Here is a 20,366-nt window from a genome sequence, read left to right as displayed (position 1 = left end):
CTCAAACACTGTTCAAACATTGAGCATTTTAAGAAATTTTACAAATCTGGTATTTTGGTTTGGTATAGTAAGGTGTAGGCTTGCTTTGAATGTGAGTATGAATGTACTTTATGATATATTGAAGTAATTTTGAGCACAGTAAAAGTACGAGCTCTGTGTCCGCGCTGCCTCAGCAACAGTCTTAATGGAAAATCTATTCAAAGCACCAGCAAATCAAATATGGTGTTTATTCAAATTTGAAGAGCGAATCTCCATCGTCCACGCTTCAGTCATTTTCATCCATGCACTTCATTGTCCTGCACGCCTGACAGGTGAGACCTTTTAGAACCAGCTTTTGCCTCTTTTCTGCACTGATGTCCATCAACGTGTCCTACGGGGAGGAGGGCATGCTTGCATGCCTCAAGTTAGATAGTATTCGCCATGTAAACAACTTGTTTTTCGCCGCCACCCTTTTGGTTGTCCTTCCTCTGTCTCTGCGTGTCCTCCTTCAGGGTCTCCAGCGCGTCATCTTCACAGCGACCACCTTCAGTCACTCTGACTGCTTTGTGCTCAACCTGGCTGCCATTGAGTTGAACGGAGTAGCAGTGTATGTTTTCAGCATGTACAGGATCAACAGGGGCGCCGACCAGCTGACCTTAGCAGCACTCATATTTAATTTGTTCCCCTGGTACAGACAGATGGTCATTCCTGTGCTCACCTGCATCGATCGCTACATAGCGGTGGTCCATCCTGTCGCATACCAGCGTTTCAAGCGGCAGCAGAGTGTTCGGTACGTCACCATGGCCTTTCTGTGGCTCTAGTGTTCTCTGGGAATGTATTTTTCACTGCTGGCCTTCACAAAACCTCTGTTGACCGCCTGTATGGGCTTGAGCCAGGTGATTTTCTTTCTCGGGGTCACAAGCTTCTGCAGCCTCTCAGCTGTCAACGCGCTTAAGCGACCGCGACCTGGCCAGGCGGTTAGAGCCGTGGTAGACAAAACCAAACAGAGAGCTGTCCGGGTCATCCTTTACTTCCTTCCAATACAGGAGGTCTTGTCTTCAAGTATGTAGGAACTTTTGTCTTCATTGGCAGCAGCATGCTACTGCACAGGAGATTTACCTGCAATATTATTATGGTGGTCAAAGGATTTGTCTTTCCCAGCAGCTGCTTGCTCCCGCTCTTTTTCTTGCACAAGGCAGGGAAATTGAATGCTTGCAAACACCTTTACAGACTTCGCAATCTTTGACATGATGAACTCTGTCCTTGTACGAGATGACTTAATTGGAACTCCCGAGGAGTGGGTGTAGATGGAGCCAGCAATGCACCATTCATCTAATTGTGTATTTGTTTGTGTGTCTATAATAGAAAACACAAATGAAAGTTGTTGTTTTTATCATTACGAACACGCACGAGTGCAAGCAGGAACACACACACATGCACACACACGCACATACACACACACACACACACACAGACGCACACACACACACACACACACACACACACACACACACACACACGTCATTTAGTTAAAATAAACTATTTGATTACAAAATCAGTTGACAGAGGTTCCAACTGGTCAACTACATAAGCAGAATAAGCACAATATGATATGATATTTTACTTATCTACTGAAATTAGTAAAATATCGCTTTTTGAATATAGTAACCGAATTTAAAGGTGAGATGCACTTTTTGGGGGATTTTGCTTATCGTTCACAATCGTTATGAAAGACATGACGACAGATGTAATTTTTTTCAATGCATTCTAGCGCCTAACTCAGTAGTTCTCAATTTTTTATAAATACTCTAAAAATAGCAATAATTCAAAAATCCTTTATAAATATATTAAAATATGAATGAACGTTCATAAACTGTAAAAAGAAAGGCAACAATGCAATAATGAAGGGCGGTACAGCTCGGTTGGTAGAGCGGCCGTGCCAGCAACTTGAGGGGTACAGGTTCGATCCCCGCTTACACCATCCTAGTCACTGCCGTTGTGTCCTTGGGCAAGACACTTTACCCACCTGCTCCCAGTGCCACCAACACTGGTTTAAATGTAACTTAGATATTGGGTTTCACTATGTAAAGCGCTTTGAGTCACTAGAGAAAAAGTGCTATATAAATATAATTCACATTCAGTGTTGACAGCTAGATTTTTTTGTGGACATGTTCCATAAATATTGATGTTAAAGATTTCTTTTTTTGTGAAGAAATGTTTAGAATGAAGTTCATGAATCCAGATGGATCTCTATTACAATCCCCAAAGAGGGCACTTTAAGTTGATGATTACTGTTGAACATGATATGGAGTCAAATTCAAGCTGCCAAGAAGGGTGAAAGAGACCTCCATGTTGTGTTCTTGGACCTAGCAAATGCCTATGGGCAGTTCCTCATGATCTTCTCTGGGTGGCATTCCACTATTTCAGTGTACCGGATTCCATAACTGGTCTTGTCAAAGCCTATTTCCAGGACCTACAGCTATGCCTGACAAGTGCTGAGTGCACCATAGCATGGCAGCAACTCGAAATAGGAATAATGGCAGGGTGTACCATCTCACCTTTTGCTTTTACAATGGCTATGGAGGTCATCATCAGTGCCTCTAGGTGGGTGGTAGGAGGTCAAAAGATTAAATCAGGTCTTCGTCTTCCGCCCATCAGAGCCTATATGGATGATATGACCATCCTCACCGCAACCAAGGCATGTGCTAGGCGGCTGCTGAACAAGCTGCAAGAAAACATCCAGAAGCATCTCGGTGGTGAGGGGGAAGCTGATGGAACATTGATTCTGTGTGGATGAAGAAGCTATACCAACAGTGTCTGAGAAGCCTGTCAAGAGTCTTGGACGTTGGTATCATGCCACCCTCAAAGACACGGGGAAGGTGGACCAGCTCAAGCAGGATACTATAACTGGCCTTAAAAACATCGATAAGACCATGCTCCCTGGCCGGTTGAAGCTGTGGTGCCTCCAATTTGGGTTGCTACCCAGGCTTTTGTGGCCTCTGACCATCTATGACGTACCAACCACAAAGGTAGACAAGTTGGAGAGGATCGTTAGCGCATTTGCTAGGAAGTGGCTGGGTCTTCCCAAATGCTTCAGTAACATCGGACTGTATGGAAGAGGTGTTCTGGAGCTTCCTGTTTCCAGCCTAGTAGAGGAGTTTAAATGTGCAAAGGTAAGGCTGGAAATGACGCTAACAGAGTCTCGTGACCCATGCGTTGCCCAAACAACTCCTACCTTGGTGACCGGAAGGAAATGAACTGCAGCAGCAGCTACTCTGCAAGCAAAGGAGGGTCTTAGGCATAGAGACATCATTGGCCTCGTGCAGCAGGTTAGAGGAGGCCTTGGCCTTGGTGAGAGCAGACCGTTGTGGCATACAGCTGCTCCAGCTCAGCGATGACGGCTGGTTGTGGAGGAGGTACGTTGGCATGAGCAGGCAGCAAGATGTGCAAAGGCTATCTCACAAGTCAAGCAAGGACAGTGGATGAGCTGGGAAGGAGTCGAGAGGAGAAAGCTCTCATAGTGGGAGCTGTTGGGCATGGAGGCAGTTCACATCAGCTTCATCTTACGCTCCACTAATGATGTCCTTCCCTCCCCCTCCAACCTCAAACAGTGATACGGAGAGGACCCCACATGCCCCCTCTGTCCATCTCCAGCTAACCTCAAACACATTCTCGTTGGCTGCAAGACAAGTCTGTCACAAGGCCGCTACACCTGGCGGCACAACCAGGTTCTGAAGTGTCTAGCAGCCACGTTAGAGGCCAGAAAAGTGAAGATCAATGCCCTGCTCCCGCCAAAAGTATATCCTACAGCCACAAGAGAGTTCACCAAAGGCCATATACCAGACATAGTCCAGCTCGGAAGGGCTCTTGATTGGAAAATGGCGGTGGATCTTGATCAAAAGCTCTGTTTTTCTTCAGAGATAGCCAAATCAAACGTCAGACAAGACCTTGTGTAGATAATAGAACTCACGGTTCCCTGGGAGGCTGCTGTGGAGGAGGCATTTGAACGCAAAAGCCTTAAGTACACCGAACTGGCAGCTGATGCTGAGCAGAATGGATGGAAAGCCAAGGTCTGCCCAATGGAAGTTGGCTGCAGAGGTTTTATGGGCTGGACAACAATCAGGCTGCTTAAGGACATCGGAGTTCAAGGCCAAACCCTGCGAAACACCATCAAAGCCCTTTAAGGAGCAGCAGAGACAACCAGTCGGTGGCTGTGGGTGACAAGGAGAGACACCATCTGGAGATCTAGTAAGACCTACATCACATAATGGTTAAAAGCAGAGGGGGGCTCACCTGCGACACCAGGTGTTGCTGATGAGCCCTCTGTAGGTGTCGTGGGCCTATCATTGAAACGCCGGTGAAGGAGGGTGCCCACCTGATGACCCCAATGAAGCTGACAACCATTCCCCTTCCTCCTCTCTGTCCCCCATCTTGCAATCCCACCCAACCAGGTCCAACACCACAACCGTTCTGAAGCAGCTCTGAAGGAGGTAGCCTATTATTTCCATTCTACTCAGGTTGTTTTGTATCATGGGATTGTTCTATCTAGTCCTAGAATTGAACTATGTGTAGAAATCTTTATTTATAATTGAATCACTTGTTTATTTTTCGACAAGTTTTTTGTTATTCTATTTTACAAATAGTTCAAGAAAGACCACTGCAAATGAGCATTATTTTGGACTGTTATACAATTTAATAAATCAGAAACTGATTACATAGTGCTGTATTTTACTTATTTATTTCTTTTTTTCAACCAAAAATGCTTCGCTCTGATTAGGGGATACTTGAATTAAAAAAATGTTCACAGGGGGTACATCACTGAAAAAAGGTTGATAACCACTGGCCTAACTAAATGCGATCAAAAGTCCACTTACAATGGAGTCTATAGAAGTCGTTCTTTTCTGCATATACAGCCCCTAAAAACATCCAAACACCTCCATTAAGGTTTTATATACATGGTGTAAGTAAATATTTAACGTAGTAATGGCTACATTTATAATAACATTTCATATTTACATATTTTAAAATTTTAAGCATACGCGGCGCATTCTTTACAAAAACGCATCACAATGTTCGCTTTTTTTTCAACATCACTGATTACTACTCACTGCAGACTTCATGAGCGCCAACAAACATGATACAAAATCACTTACTGTGCAATGTCTGCTGTGATTAATATGCCGACTGCTGGGACTTTCCTATATTCCTATCAAGATGAAGAATGTGGCATTCTCACCATTACCGGGTCTTAATTGGCTGTCAAAATGTACCAACTTGCCAGAAAATGTCCTTGTCATTCTACTATCCAGGTGGGAAGCATGATTGTTTATCTACAGTTATGCTGCATTCCATTCACCTCGGAAGTGAGAAGTCAGAGCTATAGGAATGACATTACACCCGAGTTGTGAGCGTTCATGTTACAATCTCGGAAAACCATGATGGCCACATCTCCAAAAGATATTTTTGCGCTTGCTTTGTCTGAATGTAAACAACTTATATGAAAATATGAATTATTTCTGCAACTTTCAAACACGGATGAAAAGGAAATACAGCCGCTGTTGCTGGCGACGTACAGCATATACACAACATTAAATTAATAGTTTACAGTGAAGTTACAATTTAGAAACATACAGCAATACATTGTGTGTGGCTGATTTACTGTGACGAAAACTAATCAGAGGGGAAGAGTTTGAAGAAGGTATTTGACAGACACAAACTCATGTGAACCAAACGGATCCTGGAGGACTCAGAGCCAATTTGCTCCATGTGCCTGTTGTCGTTTGTAGGTCATGTGACCTGGACACGTTTATGGCAGCTCCAGCATTCCGTTCTGTTCTAGAATCCGCTGAGTTCTGCTGTAGACCAGCTGTAAAGCGCGAATGATGACGCGCAGGACGGGCTCCGCCTCCTGCTGGCTCTGCACGCACACCAGCCGCAAGAAATGCTCCCTGTCGGGTAGGGCAAGGAAGACAAACTCGGCCGCCTGTCGCAGCATCCACGGGTGATGGGGGGCCAGCGCTGTTTGGTAGGCTTCCCTAAGGGAATACAGGGACGTTGTCATCAGCCATCACAACGCCAAACAAAATGGCAGCAGCTGCAGACCTGCTGAGCTCGCCCGGTGTCTTGAGGCGCCCAAGGGCGTCTGGCGTGTGCGTCAGTCCGTCCAGTGTCAGGGCGAGCCACAGTAACGACCTATGCAAACGCAGCAGTGTCCTGCAGCCCGAATCCGTGTGGCGCGAAAAGTGAACCACCCCTTCCTTTAGCTCCGCCTCCACCATGGAGCGCACCGAGCGGTATGCCTGCAGATGCAGCACAGGAAGATCTTTATGAACACTGACGTTGTTTGACGCAGGGCACCCATTGCCCGCCTCACCCCGCTCTCCGGTCCACGCTCCTGGTGTTGGCGAGCCAGCTGCCGGATTAACGCCACCTTGTCACTGACCTTCTGAGAGAAGAAGTTAACCACTGGTCCCAAGGACTCCATGAAACTGTCAAGAGATGAAAAGTCTGTAAAAGTCGCCATCGCCGCTTCGTTTGTGATTGGAGCGTACAGAATTAGCTGATCCCAGCTCTGCAGGTACGGCTCCAGCAGGATGTCGTTGCCAACGCTAACACTCAATGTCAAAAAGTGCAGCAGACGCCATGTCTGAAACAATTGATCAGGACACTCGTGGATGAGAGGTGGGGCCAACTCCTTCTCGGCCACCACTGGAGGCTGAAAGAGAAAAAAACTCGACAATGCACCAATGTAGAGTCTTCCATGACGGCTTTACCCTTCTCCAGTACGTCGTCACACACGGAAAGAAGGTGGAGCCACAGTCTGCCACGTCACCCTGAGCTGCGGAGCATCCAAAGAGCGTTACAAGAACAGCGCTACCTGAGGCAAATTGGCTGAGCACGGGAGACACAATGGTGAAGCTAACTTACGGAGCCACGCGACTAACACCAGCAATGCCGGGATGGCCAACAGCAGCAGGCAGCGAAGCAGCACCCTCCGCCACATTGTGCCCATGTCGACCACAACACGTATTCACACACTCAGACGCATTAACACACACACATTGATTTTGTTGGGACAAACACACACTTGACTGTGCATGGGTGACCTTTGGACTTGACCTTCGTTCGCACACGCACGCACACACACACTCTCATACACAGACACGCACACTCACACACACACACACACACACACACACAAATATATATATAAACAGACAATTTGATAGATTTAAAAAAGACTAAACAGCAAATAAAGTTAAGAAACATCTCTTGGCGTGAGTTAGCAGCAGGCAAGAACAACAAATGTGGAAGAACTTACAGTGTCATATTTACTTTTACTTGTAACCATGAATTGATTAACGTGGACCCCGACTTAAACAAGTTGAAAAACTTTTTCGGGTGTACGGAATATGTACCGGACTGTGCAAATTACTAATAAAAGTTTCAATCAATCAATCAATTAATCAATCAATCAATCAAACCGTTTTTTTTTGCATGAGACTTGTTTGAATTTGATTCATCATGGTATTTATTCGGCCTGATCTGGAACATTAGAACAATGTTAAATTGTATTGTATTGGAATTGCGTCAATGTGTTTGTATATGAATATATAAAATGATCATTATTCAATAAAATAAAATAATGCAATGAAAGGCCTGAACACAGAGCAGCGCTGTGGCAAATATTGGCAACGTGCGACCCACCGACAAGAACCCGGAGAAGATGTGACGTCACTTTAGAGCGATTCAATTCCTATAAAATCCATAACATCGGAGGATCCAAGATGGCGCCGTGAACGGTCCTACATGCGGGAGCAGCATCCAAAAAAAGGATTATAACCTTGCAAAAACTGGTCGTGCATAATTATAAAAAGCCTGAATAGTTTATTTATAGTATTTGGATCATTTTGTGATACTTTTGGCTGGACTTTGACGACTGCTTCTTTGAACTTTGGCGATGTCTTCTGGCTCGAAAAGGAAAGGTATGGCGAAGAAAATGGCGGATAACGATACAACCGGACATTCAAACTTGCTATTCAAGAACTGCCATGACTATTTCATCGGTGGAAACAGCATGAAAGTGCATCTCATTAATGAATAAAATCTCCCTTCCCTACCAGTAACACCGGAGAAGCCTCCCACATAGAAAGGTAAAGATGAAATGGACAACAGTGACATTGTTGCTACGCTATCCGCGCTAATTAATGCTCGCTCGGATGAGCTTAGCGCCCGCTCGGAGGCCCGCTCGGAGGAGTTGAAAAAGTTGATCCAGGCCAATGCTATTCAAATTGCTAGCGGAAATGCCAAAGTGGAACAAATTTGCAAACAAGTAAGCGAGATTATGGGGAGAGTGTCTGGGCTGGAACGGGCTGTGGAGGGGGACAAGAAGCTAATCAATACACTTCAAGAACGCATCACCGAGATGGAGAGATATTCAAGACGATGGAACTTGAGACTGCACGGTGTGGCCGAGCGTGTGGAGGAAAGAGTTTTACGTGAAGAGGTGATCCGAGTTTGCCAGGCTCTGCTGCCGTCCGATGCTGAACGGTTCCCCAATGTTATCGACACCGTGCACCGCGTTGGAATGAAGAAACCGAAAGGTAACAGGTGTGTTTTGCTGCAGTTTTCCTCCCGGGTGCACAGACCTGCAATTTGGGCCGCTGCAAAGAATTCCTCCTTCCTACGAGACAACGGATTACGCTTCGCCGAGGATCTCTGCAAAGTCGACAGAGATGCAAGAATTAAGTTATGGCCACTGGTAGATGAAGCTCGCAAGGCAGGGAAAATCGCCTATTTTGTAGGCGGTCGTGCTTTTATTGAGAAAAAATAAATCCTTCCTCCAATCTGAAGATACACCTTTCAGGCTTTAACTTTCTCTTGACTCTACTTTGGTAAAAGAAAAGGATGGATAGATGAGGAGTCACAACTCACGCACCAGCCAGTTTTTTTTTGCACTTTCTGAACTTTCATATGATGTTGTTCCCGCAGCGTCTAGTTGCTTTGTTTCTAACTCAAAGCATTTTCTAATTCCAATCGTTTTTTATTTAAATCTGTCTTTATCTATAGTTTCTCTCAACGCCAGGGGGTTAAGGCAGAACTTGAAACGCAAAGCTTTATTTTTATTTCTTAAACAATGTAGAACAGATTTATGTTTTTTACAGGAGACACACAGTATGAATGATGATGTAAAGTTTTGGAGATCTCAATGGGGTAATGAGATATATTGCTCTCATGCATCACAGCGTTCTGGAGGAGTTGGCACATTCAAAAACAAAATTACAGGAGTCTAATTGCATCATAGTGATTATGATAAAAATGGCCATTGTATTTGTCAGGTTTTTGAGATTCAGAAAACAAACTTTATAGTTGCTAACATTTATGGACATAACTCGGTGCCTGACAATACTATTTTATTTAATGAAGTGCAAAATAAAATTTTACACTGGCTTGCCAAATTTCCAAATGCTTATATACTTGTCGGAGGTGACTTCAATACTGTCATTGACAATTCACTTGATAGATGGCCACCAGGCTCTCAAAGTAGTGTCAGCTCAAATCTGAAGTTATTAATGCAAAGGTTTGATTTAATTGATGCCTGGAGATATAAAAATCCGAATAAGACATCCTTTACCTGGTCCAATAAATCAGGCTCAAGAAAGTCTAGAATAGACATGTGGTTAATTTCTAAATCACTTCAAAACTGTGTTACTGTTCAAATTCTCTCCACTCCTTTGACTGATCATAGGGCTATTCAGATTCACAACTCTTTACATCCCACTCACAATCCTTCAAAAAGCTCATACTGGAAACTCAACAGTTCAGTTTTATGTCATGAAGCAGTTAAAATTAGGATTAAAGATCTAATAAAAATTTTTCTTAATAAAGCCAAAACCCAAAATAATTATTGTACTAATTGGGAACTCCCTAAATATGAGGTAGGTAAATTTATTAGAAAATATTGCAGCAATCTAGCTAAGAATAAGCGTTCTGAGGAGGTAAATGTGATTTCCATCATTATTGCATTATCCTCTATATGTCCAGATAATATGTCAGCAGAAGAAAAAGAAAGTCTCTTAGAAAACCAAAATAAATTAGACAAAATGTATCAATTAAAAGCAGAAGGAGCCTTTGTAAGATCTAGAAAACAATGGCTGGAGGACGGTGAACAAAACTCTGCGTATTTCTTTCGTTTAGAAAAATCGCAGGCTCAAAATAACACCATTGATCAATTGAAAATAAATGATGTGGTTTGCAATGACGCAAAACAGATTGGCAATTTTTGTTCTCAATTTTACAAAACATTATACAATAGTCAATACTCTGAAAGTGATGCTGTTAAGTTTATGGATACCTTAACTGAAACTAAATCAATCAGCCCAGCTGACCAAGTATTCTGTGACCGTCCAATCTGTCTCAAGGAAGTAGTGGAATCAATTAATAGTTTAAAAAATAACAAATCTCCTGGAGTGGATGGTATTACATCTGAATTCTATAAAATATTTTCAGAAGAGCTAGCTCCTTTCTTACTAGAAGTATTTTGTGAAAGTATTGATACAGGTGCCCTTCCTCCAACTTTAACACAAGGCCTTATTACCCTTATACCCAAGCCAAACAAAGATTTACTAATCATTGATATTTGGCGTCCAATTAGCGTTCTAAACAATGACTATAAAATTGTAGCTATTATTTTTGCTAAACGTTTAAAATTGGTTCTGGATGACATAATTGATGAGACACAGTCCTGTTTTATGAGAGGAAGACACATATCTAATAATATCAGGCTTGTACTTGACATTCTGGATTACCCAGAGGTCATTAATGATGAAGGCTTCCTTCTTTTCCTGGACTTTTACAAAGCTTTTGAGTCGACCGAACATGAATTTATATTCAGGACACTTGAGAAATTTGGCTTTGGCAATTTTTTCCGCAAAACAATTAAGACTTTGTACGGCAATGGTAATAGTTCTATAAAGCTCAAATCTGGTACATCTCCAAGATTCGAGTTAAAATGTGGGATACGGCAAGGTTGTCCTATTTCTCCATATTTATTTCTGTTAGCCACCCAACTGTTATCGGTTCATATAAAAACTAGTCATTTAAAGGGGATTTCTGTATTAGACAGAGAAATAATTATCAGCCAACTGGCTGACGACACAACACTCTTTTTGAAAGACTCTTCTCAAATTCCCTTAGCCTTGGATGTGATTCATGTTTTTTCCTTGGCTTCTGGTCTCTGTCTAAATGTGAATAAATGTGAACTAATGGCTGTGAAGAGATGTGAAATTATGTCTGTATCTCAAATTCCAGTTAAGGATAGTATTAATTACCTAGGAATACATATCACTAAAAATCAAAACTCTAGATCGGTATTGAACTTTAATCCAATTGTAGAAAAAACTAAGAAAAGATTTAACCAATGGCTACAGAGAGATTTATCCTTAAAAGGCAGAACCTTACTTTCCAAAGCAGAAGGTATCTCCAGGCTTACGTATGCAGCTATTTCTTTGGATGTTAACCAAAAAATATGTAAAACTATTGACAAAATACTGGTTGACTTTATTTGGAAAAACAAAATTCATTATATTAAGAAATCTGTTATAATGAACAATTACAATCAGGGTGGTCTAAACTTTCTTGATTTCACTACACTAAACAACACCTTTAAAATTAATTGGATAAGACACTACTTGAAAGACCCTACCTCAATTTGGAACTTTATTTCTCATCATGTATTCTCTAACCTTGGAGGCCTAAAATTTTTGCTATTGTGTAATTATAACATTGATAGGATTCCTGTTGCGCTCTCAAACTTCCACAAACAAGCCCTTCTAGCATGGTCTCTTGTATACAAGCACAATTTTTCACCTACCAAATATTTCATCTGGAACAATAAAGACATATGTTACAAAAGGAAATCTCTTTTCCTCAACAATTGGTTTAACAATAACATTATTTTAGTGAGTCAGCTTTTCAATAAGGAAGGTCAACTTTTTAATTACCAAGAATTTCTCAACCAATTTAAGATACCTGTGACTCCCAAACAATTTGCTATTGTATTTGATGCCATCCCAACAGGTGTTATTATGTTGCTTACACACCTCCTCTTTCTGCTGTAAAAATTGTGAATGATCCACTTGACACTCCTGTGGGGAAACTTTGCTTTGATCAAAAAAATAACAGAAAAATCCGCAGCTTATTCCAAAATGATTGTGTGTCTGTCTCCTATGTAATTTCCTTATGGAATAATGTTGTAAATGACATCTATTGGATCAAAACGTGGTCCCTTCCTAACAGGTATTTACTTACCAACAAAGTCAAAGAGATATCATTTAAAATCATCCATCGCTATTACCCTGTAAAGACTGTGATGGTTAGATACAAGAAGGACATTGATGTTACCTGCACCCAGAGACTGTCAACCACTTGTTTTGGACTTGTGAAAACTCTCGATCACTATGGCGGGCATCTGTCGCTTCATCCTGGACAATATTTATGACAAATGTGTGCTTTACTTTAAAGATGTGATTTTTGGTTTTACACTGTATGAACAAAAATTTGAAAAGGAATTTTACCTTTGCAACCTCATTATTTTATTGGCTAAGTTTTTTATTCATAAATGTAAGTTTCTTAATACCCGTCCTATCTTTTGTGCCTTTAAAAAAAGATCTGGAACTTTACATTAAAACGCTCTTTACCTCTAACAACAAAAAAGCTGTGAAAACGATGATGCTGTGTTCCAAATTTAAGTTGTTTGATGAATCTGAATAAGCCTACGGCTTTGTATTTTGTTTATTATATATATATATATATTTTTGTCTTCTATTTTTATTATTTTGAACTTACAACCCCGTGGCACTGTTTTGTACTGTTTTCATAATGTTTTATAATGTTTTATATTGTTGTTTGACTTACTGTTTGTAATTGTTGAAATTTATAAATAAACATTTAAAAAAAAAAAAAAAAAAGGTGAACCAGGAAAAAAAAAAAAAGCATAACATCGACAATACTCATGACAGATTTGTGCTTTGTTTTAAAGATGTGATATTTAATGATACAACTCTAACATTTGACAACCAAACAATTAAACAAGGCGACACGGTAAAGAATCTGTGTGTTATCTTCGACCCAACTCTCTCCTTTGAGTCACACATTAAAAGCATTACTAAAACGGCCTTCTTTCATCTCCGTAATATCGCTAAAATTCGCTCCATTCTGTCCACTAAAGACGCTGAGATCATTATCCATGCGTTTGTTACGTCTGGTCTCGATTACTGTAACGTATTATTTTCGGGTCTCCCCATGTCTAGCATTAAAAGATTACAGTTGGTACAAAATGCGGCTGCTAGACTTTTGACAAAAACAAGAAGGTTTGATCACATTACGCCTGTACTGGCTCACCTGCACTGCCTTCCTGTGCACTTAAGATGTGACTTTAAGGTTTTACTACTTACGTATAAAATACTACACGGTCTAGCTCCATCCTATCTTGCCGATTGTATTGTACCATATGTCCCGGCAAGAAATCTGCGTTCAAAGGACTCCGGCTTATTAGTGATTCCCAAAGCCCAAAAAAAGTCTGTGGGCTACAGAGCGTTTTCATTTCGGGCTCCAGTACTCTGGAATGCCCTCCCTGTAAAAGTTTGAGATGCCACCTCAGTAGAAGCATTTAAGTCTCACCTTAAAACTCATTTGTATACTCTAGCCTTTAAATAGACTCCCTTTTTAGACCAGTTGATCTGCCGTTTCTTTTCTTTTTCTCCTATGTCCCACTCTCCCTTGTGGAGGGGGTCCGGTCCGATCCAGTGGCCATGTACTGCTCGCCTGTGTATCGGCTGGGGACATCTCTGCGCTGCTGATCCGCCTACGCTTGGGATGTTTTCCTCCTGGCTCCGCTGTGAACGGGACTCTGGCTGCTGTGTTGGATCCGCTTTGGACTGGACTCTTGCGACTGTGTTGGATCCATTATGGATTGAACTTTCACAGTATAATGTTAGACCCACTCGACATCCATTGCTTTCCTCCTCTCCAAGGTTCTCATAGTCATCATTGTCACCGACGTCCCACTGGGTGTGAGTTTTCCTTGCCCTTATGTGGGCCTACCGAGGATGTCGTAGTGGTTTGTGCAGCCCTTTGAGACACTAGTGATTTAGGGCTATATAAGTAAACATTGATTGATTGATTGATTGATATTTGGTTTTACACTGTATGAACGAAAAATTGAAAAGCAATTTTACCTTTGCAACCTCATTATTCTATTGGCTAAGTTTTATATTCATAAATGTAAGTTTCTCAATACCCGACCTGTCTTTTGTGCCTTTAAAAAAAAAGTTACAACTCTACATCAAAACACTCTCTACCTCTAACAACAAAAAAGCTGTGAAAACGATAATGCCGTGTTCCAAAATTTAAGTTATTTTCTGAATTTGAGTGAGCCTACGGGTTTGCACTTTGTTTATTATATTGTACATTAATTTATTTTCACGTAAAACATATATGTTCAAGGTGTGGCGAACGTATCTATGGTGGCGATTTTTATTTTATTTTGTAGGAGTAGCGACTTCCTTGTTCATTTACGGGATCCGGTCAACTGTCTTTGTTTTTACTTCATCGAAGTACGCATGCAAGTGTCATTGGGGGCCACATTAGGGCCTGTGTGTGTTTACACTGGAGCACGATAGAGATCACATTTTTCTGGAAGTGTAAACGAATGTCTTTAGTGGGTGGAAGCTTCCGGAAGGAGAGACGCGGAACTACCAAACATTTGGAGTGAATTTGGCGGCGGCGAGAGTGTCTAAATCTGTTTTGGCGGTTGAGCATAAGCTGTTTTGTGACTGGATCGAGATGGAAGGGGATAGTGACGGGATGTATGAGGATAGTATGGAAATGGATAGGACTAGAGGGGAGAGAGGAAAGAAGGGGAGAGGAGGGAGTGAAGGAAAGTCGAGTGCTAAAAGAGTGCATGAAGACGTTGATAAGAGGAAAAGGGTTATGGTAGATGAATATAAGATAATTTATACATTTAAATCAAACCAAGATATGAATGACATTAGTTTGATGACACTGGTTAAGGGATTAAAGAAGGACATTGGAGAGGTGGAGATAGCGAAGGTGCTCAGGGACGGACGGCTGTTGATTAAATGCAAAAATGGAGAGCAAAAGAACAAAGCAATGCGATTGCAAAAACTGTGCAACAAAATAATAAAGGAAAAAATCAAAATGGGAGAACGAAAGGGGGCAAGAGGAGTCGTGACAGGAATCCCAAGAGGAGAAAATTTAGATGATCTGAAAAAAGAAATAAAAGGAGGAACTGTCACTATGATGAAAAGAATGATGGCATTTAGGAACGGTGAAAAGACTGAGAGCGAATCCGTGCTAGTGCAATTTGCAGAGGAGGTCTTACCAGAGAGAATCATGATTGGGTATTTAAGCTTCTATGTTAGAGCTTACGTGCCACCCCCAGTACGTTGTTTCAAGTGCCAACGCTATGGGCACATAGCTAGTGTGTGTCATGCTAAGATGAGAAGTGGAAGGTGTGGAGGAGAGCATGAATATGGACAATGTGGAGAAAATGAACAGGTCAAGTGTTGTAATTGTGGCTGGAATCACACAGCAGCGTATGGGGGCTGCATCATAAGAAAACAGGCAACAGAAGTACAGCAAATCAGAGTTGAAAGAAATATTACATACGCAGAGGCAGTTAAAATAAGAAATCAAGAAAGTGCAGAACAGGACAGAAGTGAAAACAGTTCAAGAAATAAAAAACAAGAGGCAGCAAATACAGGAATTTCCATGGACGAACTAGTTGTATTCCTGGCTTATGTAATAAATTGTACAGAACAGGCTAGAAACAAGACTGAGAAAATCAAAATAATTGTGAAAGCAGCAGCAAAGTTTTTAAATTTAAAAGAACTATCCTGGGAACAGGTGCAAGGTGAGCTACAGAGAGTAGACGAGACCGAGTCATGTTACCACAATCCAACGCCATGTTGATTGTTCAGTGGAATGCCAGAAGTTTGATAGCAAACGGACAGGAATTAAAGGGATATATTAATAATATGAAAAATAAACCACATATAATATGTATTCAACAAACATGGCTGAAGCCAAAATTAAACTTTATAATAAAAGGATATATAACGATACGTAAAGATAGGAATGATGGGCAAGGAGGAGGATGTGCCATATTTATTAAGGAAGATATGCATTATTCAATATTAAAAGTAAAACAAGAACTAGAGATAGTAGGAGTAGAAGTATGGAATAATAAAGAAAGATACAAAGTACTTAACTTCTATAATCCATGCAAGAAATTAGAAATTCACCAACTAGAAAAAAATAATCGAGCACTGGAGTGGCAATATTATTTGGAGTGGTGACTTTAATGCACATAGCACAATGTGGGGTGATAGGGATGACTGGAATGGGGATACATTGGAAGCACTTTTGGAGGAAAAAGAACTTGTGTGTGTGAATGATGGGTCGGGAACAAGGTTGGATGTCGTCACGGGTAAAGAAACAGCAATAGATTTAACACTAGTGTCACAAGGGTTAGCAGGAAAGGTGGAGTGGGAAGTAAATAAATACAGCACAGTGGGAAGTGATCACTATCCAATCTTCATTCACATAAACATAAATCATAGGACAGAAAGCACTAGGATAGAAGGAAGATGGAAGTATAATCATGGTGATTGGGGGAAATTTTGGGAAATTACCGACATAACTTTAAAGGAAGTAGATATAAATCAAGATTTTGAACAATTAAATACAGATATTACAAAGTGCATAATAGAAGCAGCCGATCAGAGCATACCAAGGAATAGTACAGGGAGAAGAAGAAAGATAGTGCCGTGGTGGACACAAGAGTGCACAGATGCAATACAAGAACGGAATAGAGCATTTAGAATATTGAGAAGAACACAAAATTTCCAAGACATGATCCAATATAAAAGGCATCAAGCTAGAGTAAGGTATGTTATTAAAAAAACAAGAAAACACCATTGGAGAACTTTTTGTGAAACACTAAATAGAACTACTCCTTTAAGCCAAGTGTGGGGAATGATCGGAGAATGTCAGGGGTCAGAAAAGAACATAAAAATCATGTGATGAAAGATGGAACGCGGCGTGTGGTAGGAAATAAAGAAAAAGCAGAACTTTTGGCAAAAAACTTTGTTAAAGTGCACAATAATGATAATTTGAGAAATGTAGAAAAACAAAAGAGAGAAGAAACAATTAGTTTAAATATTGAGGAAATGAAGGAAGGCAACGATAATAGGTTTACCAACACTATGGATATGACATTTTCTTTGGATGAAATGGTTCGAATTTTAAAAAAAGTTAAAAATACGACGCCAGGATAAGACCTGGTGAGTTATCAAATGATCAAAAATGTAGGTAGCATCGGCAAAGAAGTGGTCTTGAAATTATATAATAGGAAATATGAAGAAGGAAAATTACCAGATGAGTGGAAAACAGCTGTAATAATTCCAATATGCAAGCCAGGGAAAGATCCGGAAGAGGCAGGAAATTATAGGCCGATAGCATTGACCTCAAATTTGGGCAAAGTAATGGAAAAAAGGATTAATGAAAGATTAATATATTATTTAGAGTCAATTTTTTTTTATAAAAAACTACCAAAGTGGTTTTCGCAAAGCAAGAAGCACAAATGACCCAGCAGTGCAGCTGGAAGAGGAAATTAGAAAGGGACAAATAAATAAAGAAAGTATAATTGCGGTATTTTTTTGACATAGAGAAAGCGTATGATATGTTGTGGAAACAGGGGTTGCTGATGAAACTAAATAAGATTGGGATTAGAGGAAGAATGTACAGATGGATAAAAGACTTTTTAACAAGTAGAACATTATTAGTAAAAATAGAGAATGAATATAGCAGAGAATACAAAGTGGAAAATGGGACCCCACAAGGGAGTATAATAAGTCCAGTACTATTTTCCATCATGATAAATGAAGTTTTTAGTGAAGTGGAAGGGTTAGTGGAGGTGGCATTGTTTGCTGATGATGGAGTGATGTGGAAGAGAGGTAGAAATACAAATCATATAGAAAAGAAGATTCAAAAGGCGGTAAATAATGTTCAAGACTGGGGGACGGCTTGGGGTTTAAGATTCTCTGTTGGAAAGACAAAAGTCATAAATTTTACGAAGAGGAAAGTACAAAACAAGCTCCAAATAAAACTCTATGGAGAAAACATAGAAGAGGTATAAGTATTTAAATATTTAGGAATATGGTTTGATAAAAATATTAACTGGTCAACCCACATCAGCAAAATAGTGGAGAAAAGTAAAAAGGTGTTAAATATAATGAGGGCTTTGAGGGGTAAAGATTGGGGGGCTGATAGGTTGACATTGAAAACAATATATATCACTTTAATTCGATCTGTTATTGACTACGGATGCATTATTTATCAATCTGCTTCAAAAACTCTACTTAAGAAAATAGACCGGATCCAGTCGCAGGTGTTAAGGTTATGTTGTGGAGCTACTAAATCTACTCCAGTGGCAGCATTACAAGTAGAAATGAACGAAAAACCTTTGGACATGAGGAGAGACCAACTCTCAGCAGTTTATTGGGCAAACTTAAAAGGATCCAAGCAAGGACATCCAACCCGTCAAGTGCTAATAAACTGCCAAGAAAAAGAGAAGAAAAAAATGAATAGTTTTGGGTGGATAATAGGAGATATATGTATCAAAGCACAAATTGACAATATTAAAGTTAGCCCTACAGTACCAATTCCTGCAATACCACCGTGGATGTATGACAACCCAAAGGTAGACATGCAATTACTGAAGAATAGAAATTTAAATAGTTACCAGATAAAACATTGGATTGAGGAAATGTTTTTTGATAACATCACGATATTCACAGATGCATCCAAAACTATAAATAGTAAAGTAGGAGCTACTGTAGTTATCCCACAAGGAAATATAGTGTTAAATAAAAGAATCAGTGATAAACTATCTGTTTTTACGGGGGAATTGGTAGCAATTTATATGGCAGTTAACTGGATAGAGGAAAACAAAGCAAGGAAAGCAGTCGTGTGCTCGCACTCCAGCAGTGCATTGACGAGCATAAAAAACATAGCATCAGAAACAAGACTAGATATAATTTATGAAATAGTTCAGGCAATCCACAGGATAAATAAAGCGGGAGGTGTGGTAACATTTCTCTGGGTTCCTGCTCATGTAGGAGTTGAGGGAAATGAGTTAGCTGATAGATATGCAAAACAAGCAACCACTAAAACAGAAGTAAACATGGAGATTAAGCAAAGTAAAGAAGAAGTGAAGAGCATAATTAAGATAGAACACAATAAAAAGTGGCAGGATAATTGGAATAAGGAAATAAAAGGTAGAGGGTTTTACAAAGTCCAGAGGAGAGTAGGTGTCATGAGAGGAGGGGGTAGAAATAGGAAAGAAGAAGACATTATTACTAGAATGAGATTAGGACATACTTATCTAAATAGTTCACTAAAATTGATAGGAAAACATACTACAGGGCTGTGTGATTTTTGCCATTAAATAGAGAATGTTGACCATGTTTTAATACAATGTAGGAAATACAATAGAGAAAGAGAAATACTGGAAAATAAGTTACCAAAAGAAAATATTAGGTTACAAGTGGGAAGTATATTAGGATTGCATTCAGAAAACATAGGATACAAAGCAATATACACATATTTAAAAAACACTGGGTTAAAGAAAAGAATATAGAGTAGGGATCCACCTCGGTCCACACTCCATTACAGTAGGTGGCGGTAATGCACACCAGAAGGTTGCTTGCCAACCGCCATAAAAAGAAGAAGAAGAAGAAGAAGAAGAAGAAGAATGTGTTTAGTGAGGCTTTACTACGTTCAAAAGGAAGAAGAATGTGTTTAGAGGGGCTTTACTTCGTTCAAAAGTAACACGGATGAAAATGGTCACCGGGCGGACTCTGGACAGGATTTACTTGGCGGTAAATTGACGCTCATTTCGCGCAAAACGTTTTATTTAGTAGTGGTTTAAACCTTAAAGCTGAGCTAGCTAGCTAGCTAGCAAACTGCTTGGTTTTGTAGCGTTCCCTCTCAAAGAAAAAACGTTCTGTTAATATGTATTTTAATGCTTTAGAAAAATAATAGTATAAGAATTATATTACTGAGTTTTAAACTCGTTCATCAATTTAAATATCTGACCTGCTTTGTTGCATTTGTCAGGTGTTTTTGTCTGTGGTTCTCCTCTCATGGTCATACGTCATCTACGCCAGCACGGTCGCAGCTCAATGGCTGCTGGAAGAGAGAACTGCCCCTCATGACTGAAGAAGAGAAGGCAGTCATATTACAGACAGGAACAGGAAAAGTTCCATGGTTGGTGTGCGATCCGTCGTGACACAAGAAAACCA

General features: G+C 40.4%; 1 protein-coding gene across 1 annotated transcript; it reads right to left on the bottom strand.

Annotated features, from left to right (window-relative positions):
• Positions 1-4,701: 4,701 nt before the first annotated feature.
• gltpd2a (glycolipid transfer protein domain containing 2a) lies at positions 4,702-20,366 on the bottom strand. The gene is made up of 7 exons (XM_061913106.1): positions 20,161-20,366; positions 6,907-8,697; positions 6,753-6,817; positions 6,531-6,694; positions 6,353-6,467; positions 6,082-6,278; positions 4,702-6,014 (listed from the first exon to the last, which is right to left on the bottom strand). The coding sequence occupies exons 2-7, from the start codon at positions 6,989-6,991 to the stop codon at positions 5,786-5,788; spliced, it is 855 nt and encodes a 284-aa protein (XP_061769090.1). The 5' UTR covers positions 6,992-8,697; positions 20,161-20,366; the 3' UTR covers positions 4,702-5,785.

The sequence above is a fragment of the Nerophis ophidion genome, linkage group LG10, assembly GCF_033978795.1.
Source record: "Nerophis ophidion isolate RoL-2023_Sa linkage group LG10, RoL_Noph_v1.0, whole genome shotgun sequence".
NCBI lineage: Eukaryota > Metazoa > Chordata > Actinopteri > Syngnathiformes > Syngnathidae > Nerophis > Nerophis ophidion.
Note: the sequence above shows the minus strand (reverse complement) of the source record. Positions and strands in the feature narration are given on the sequence as shown.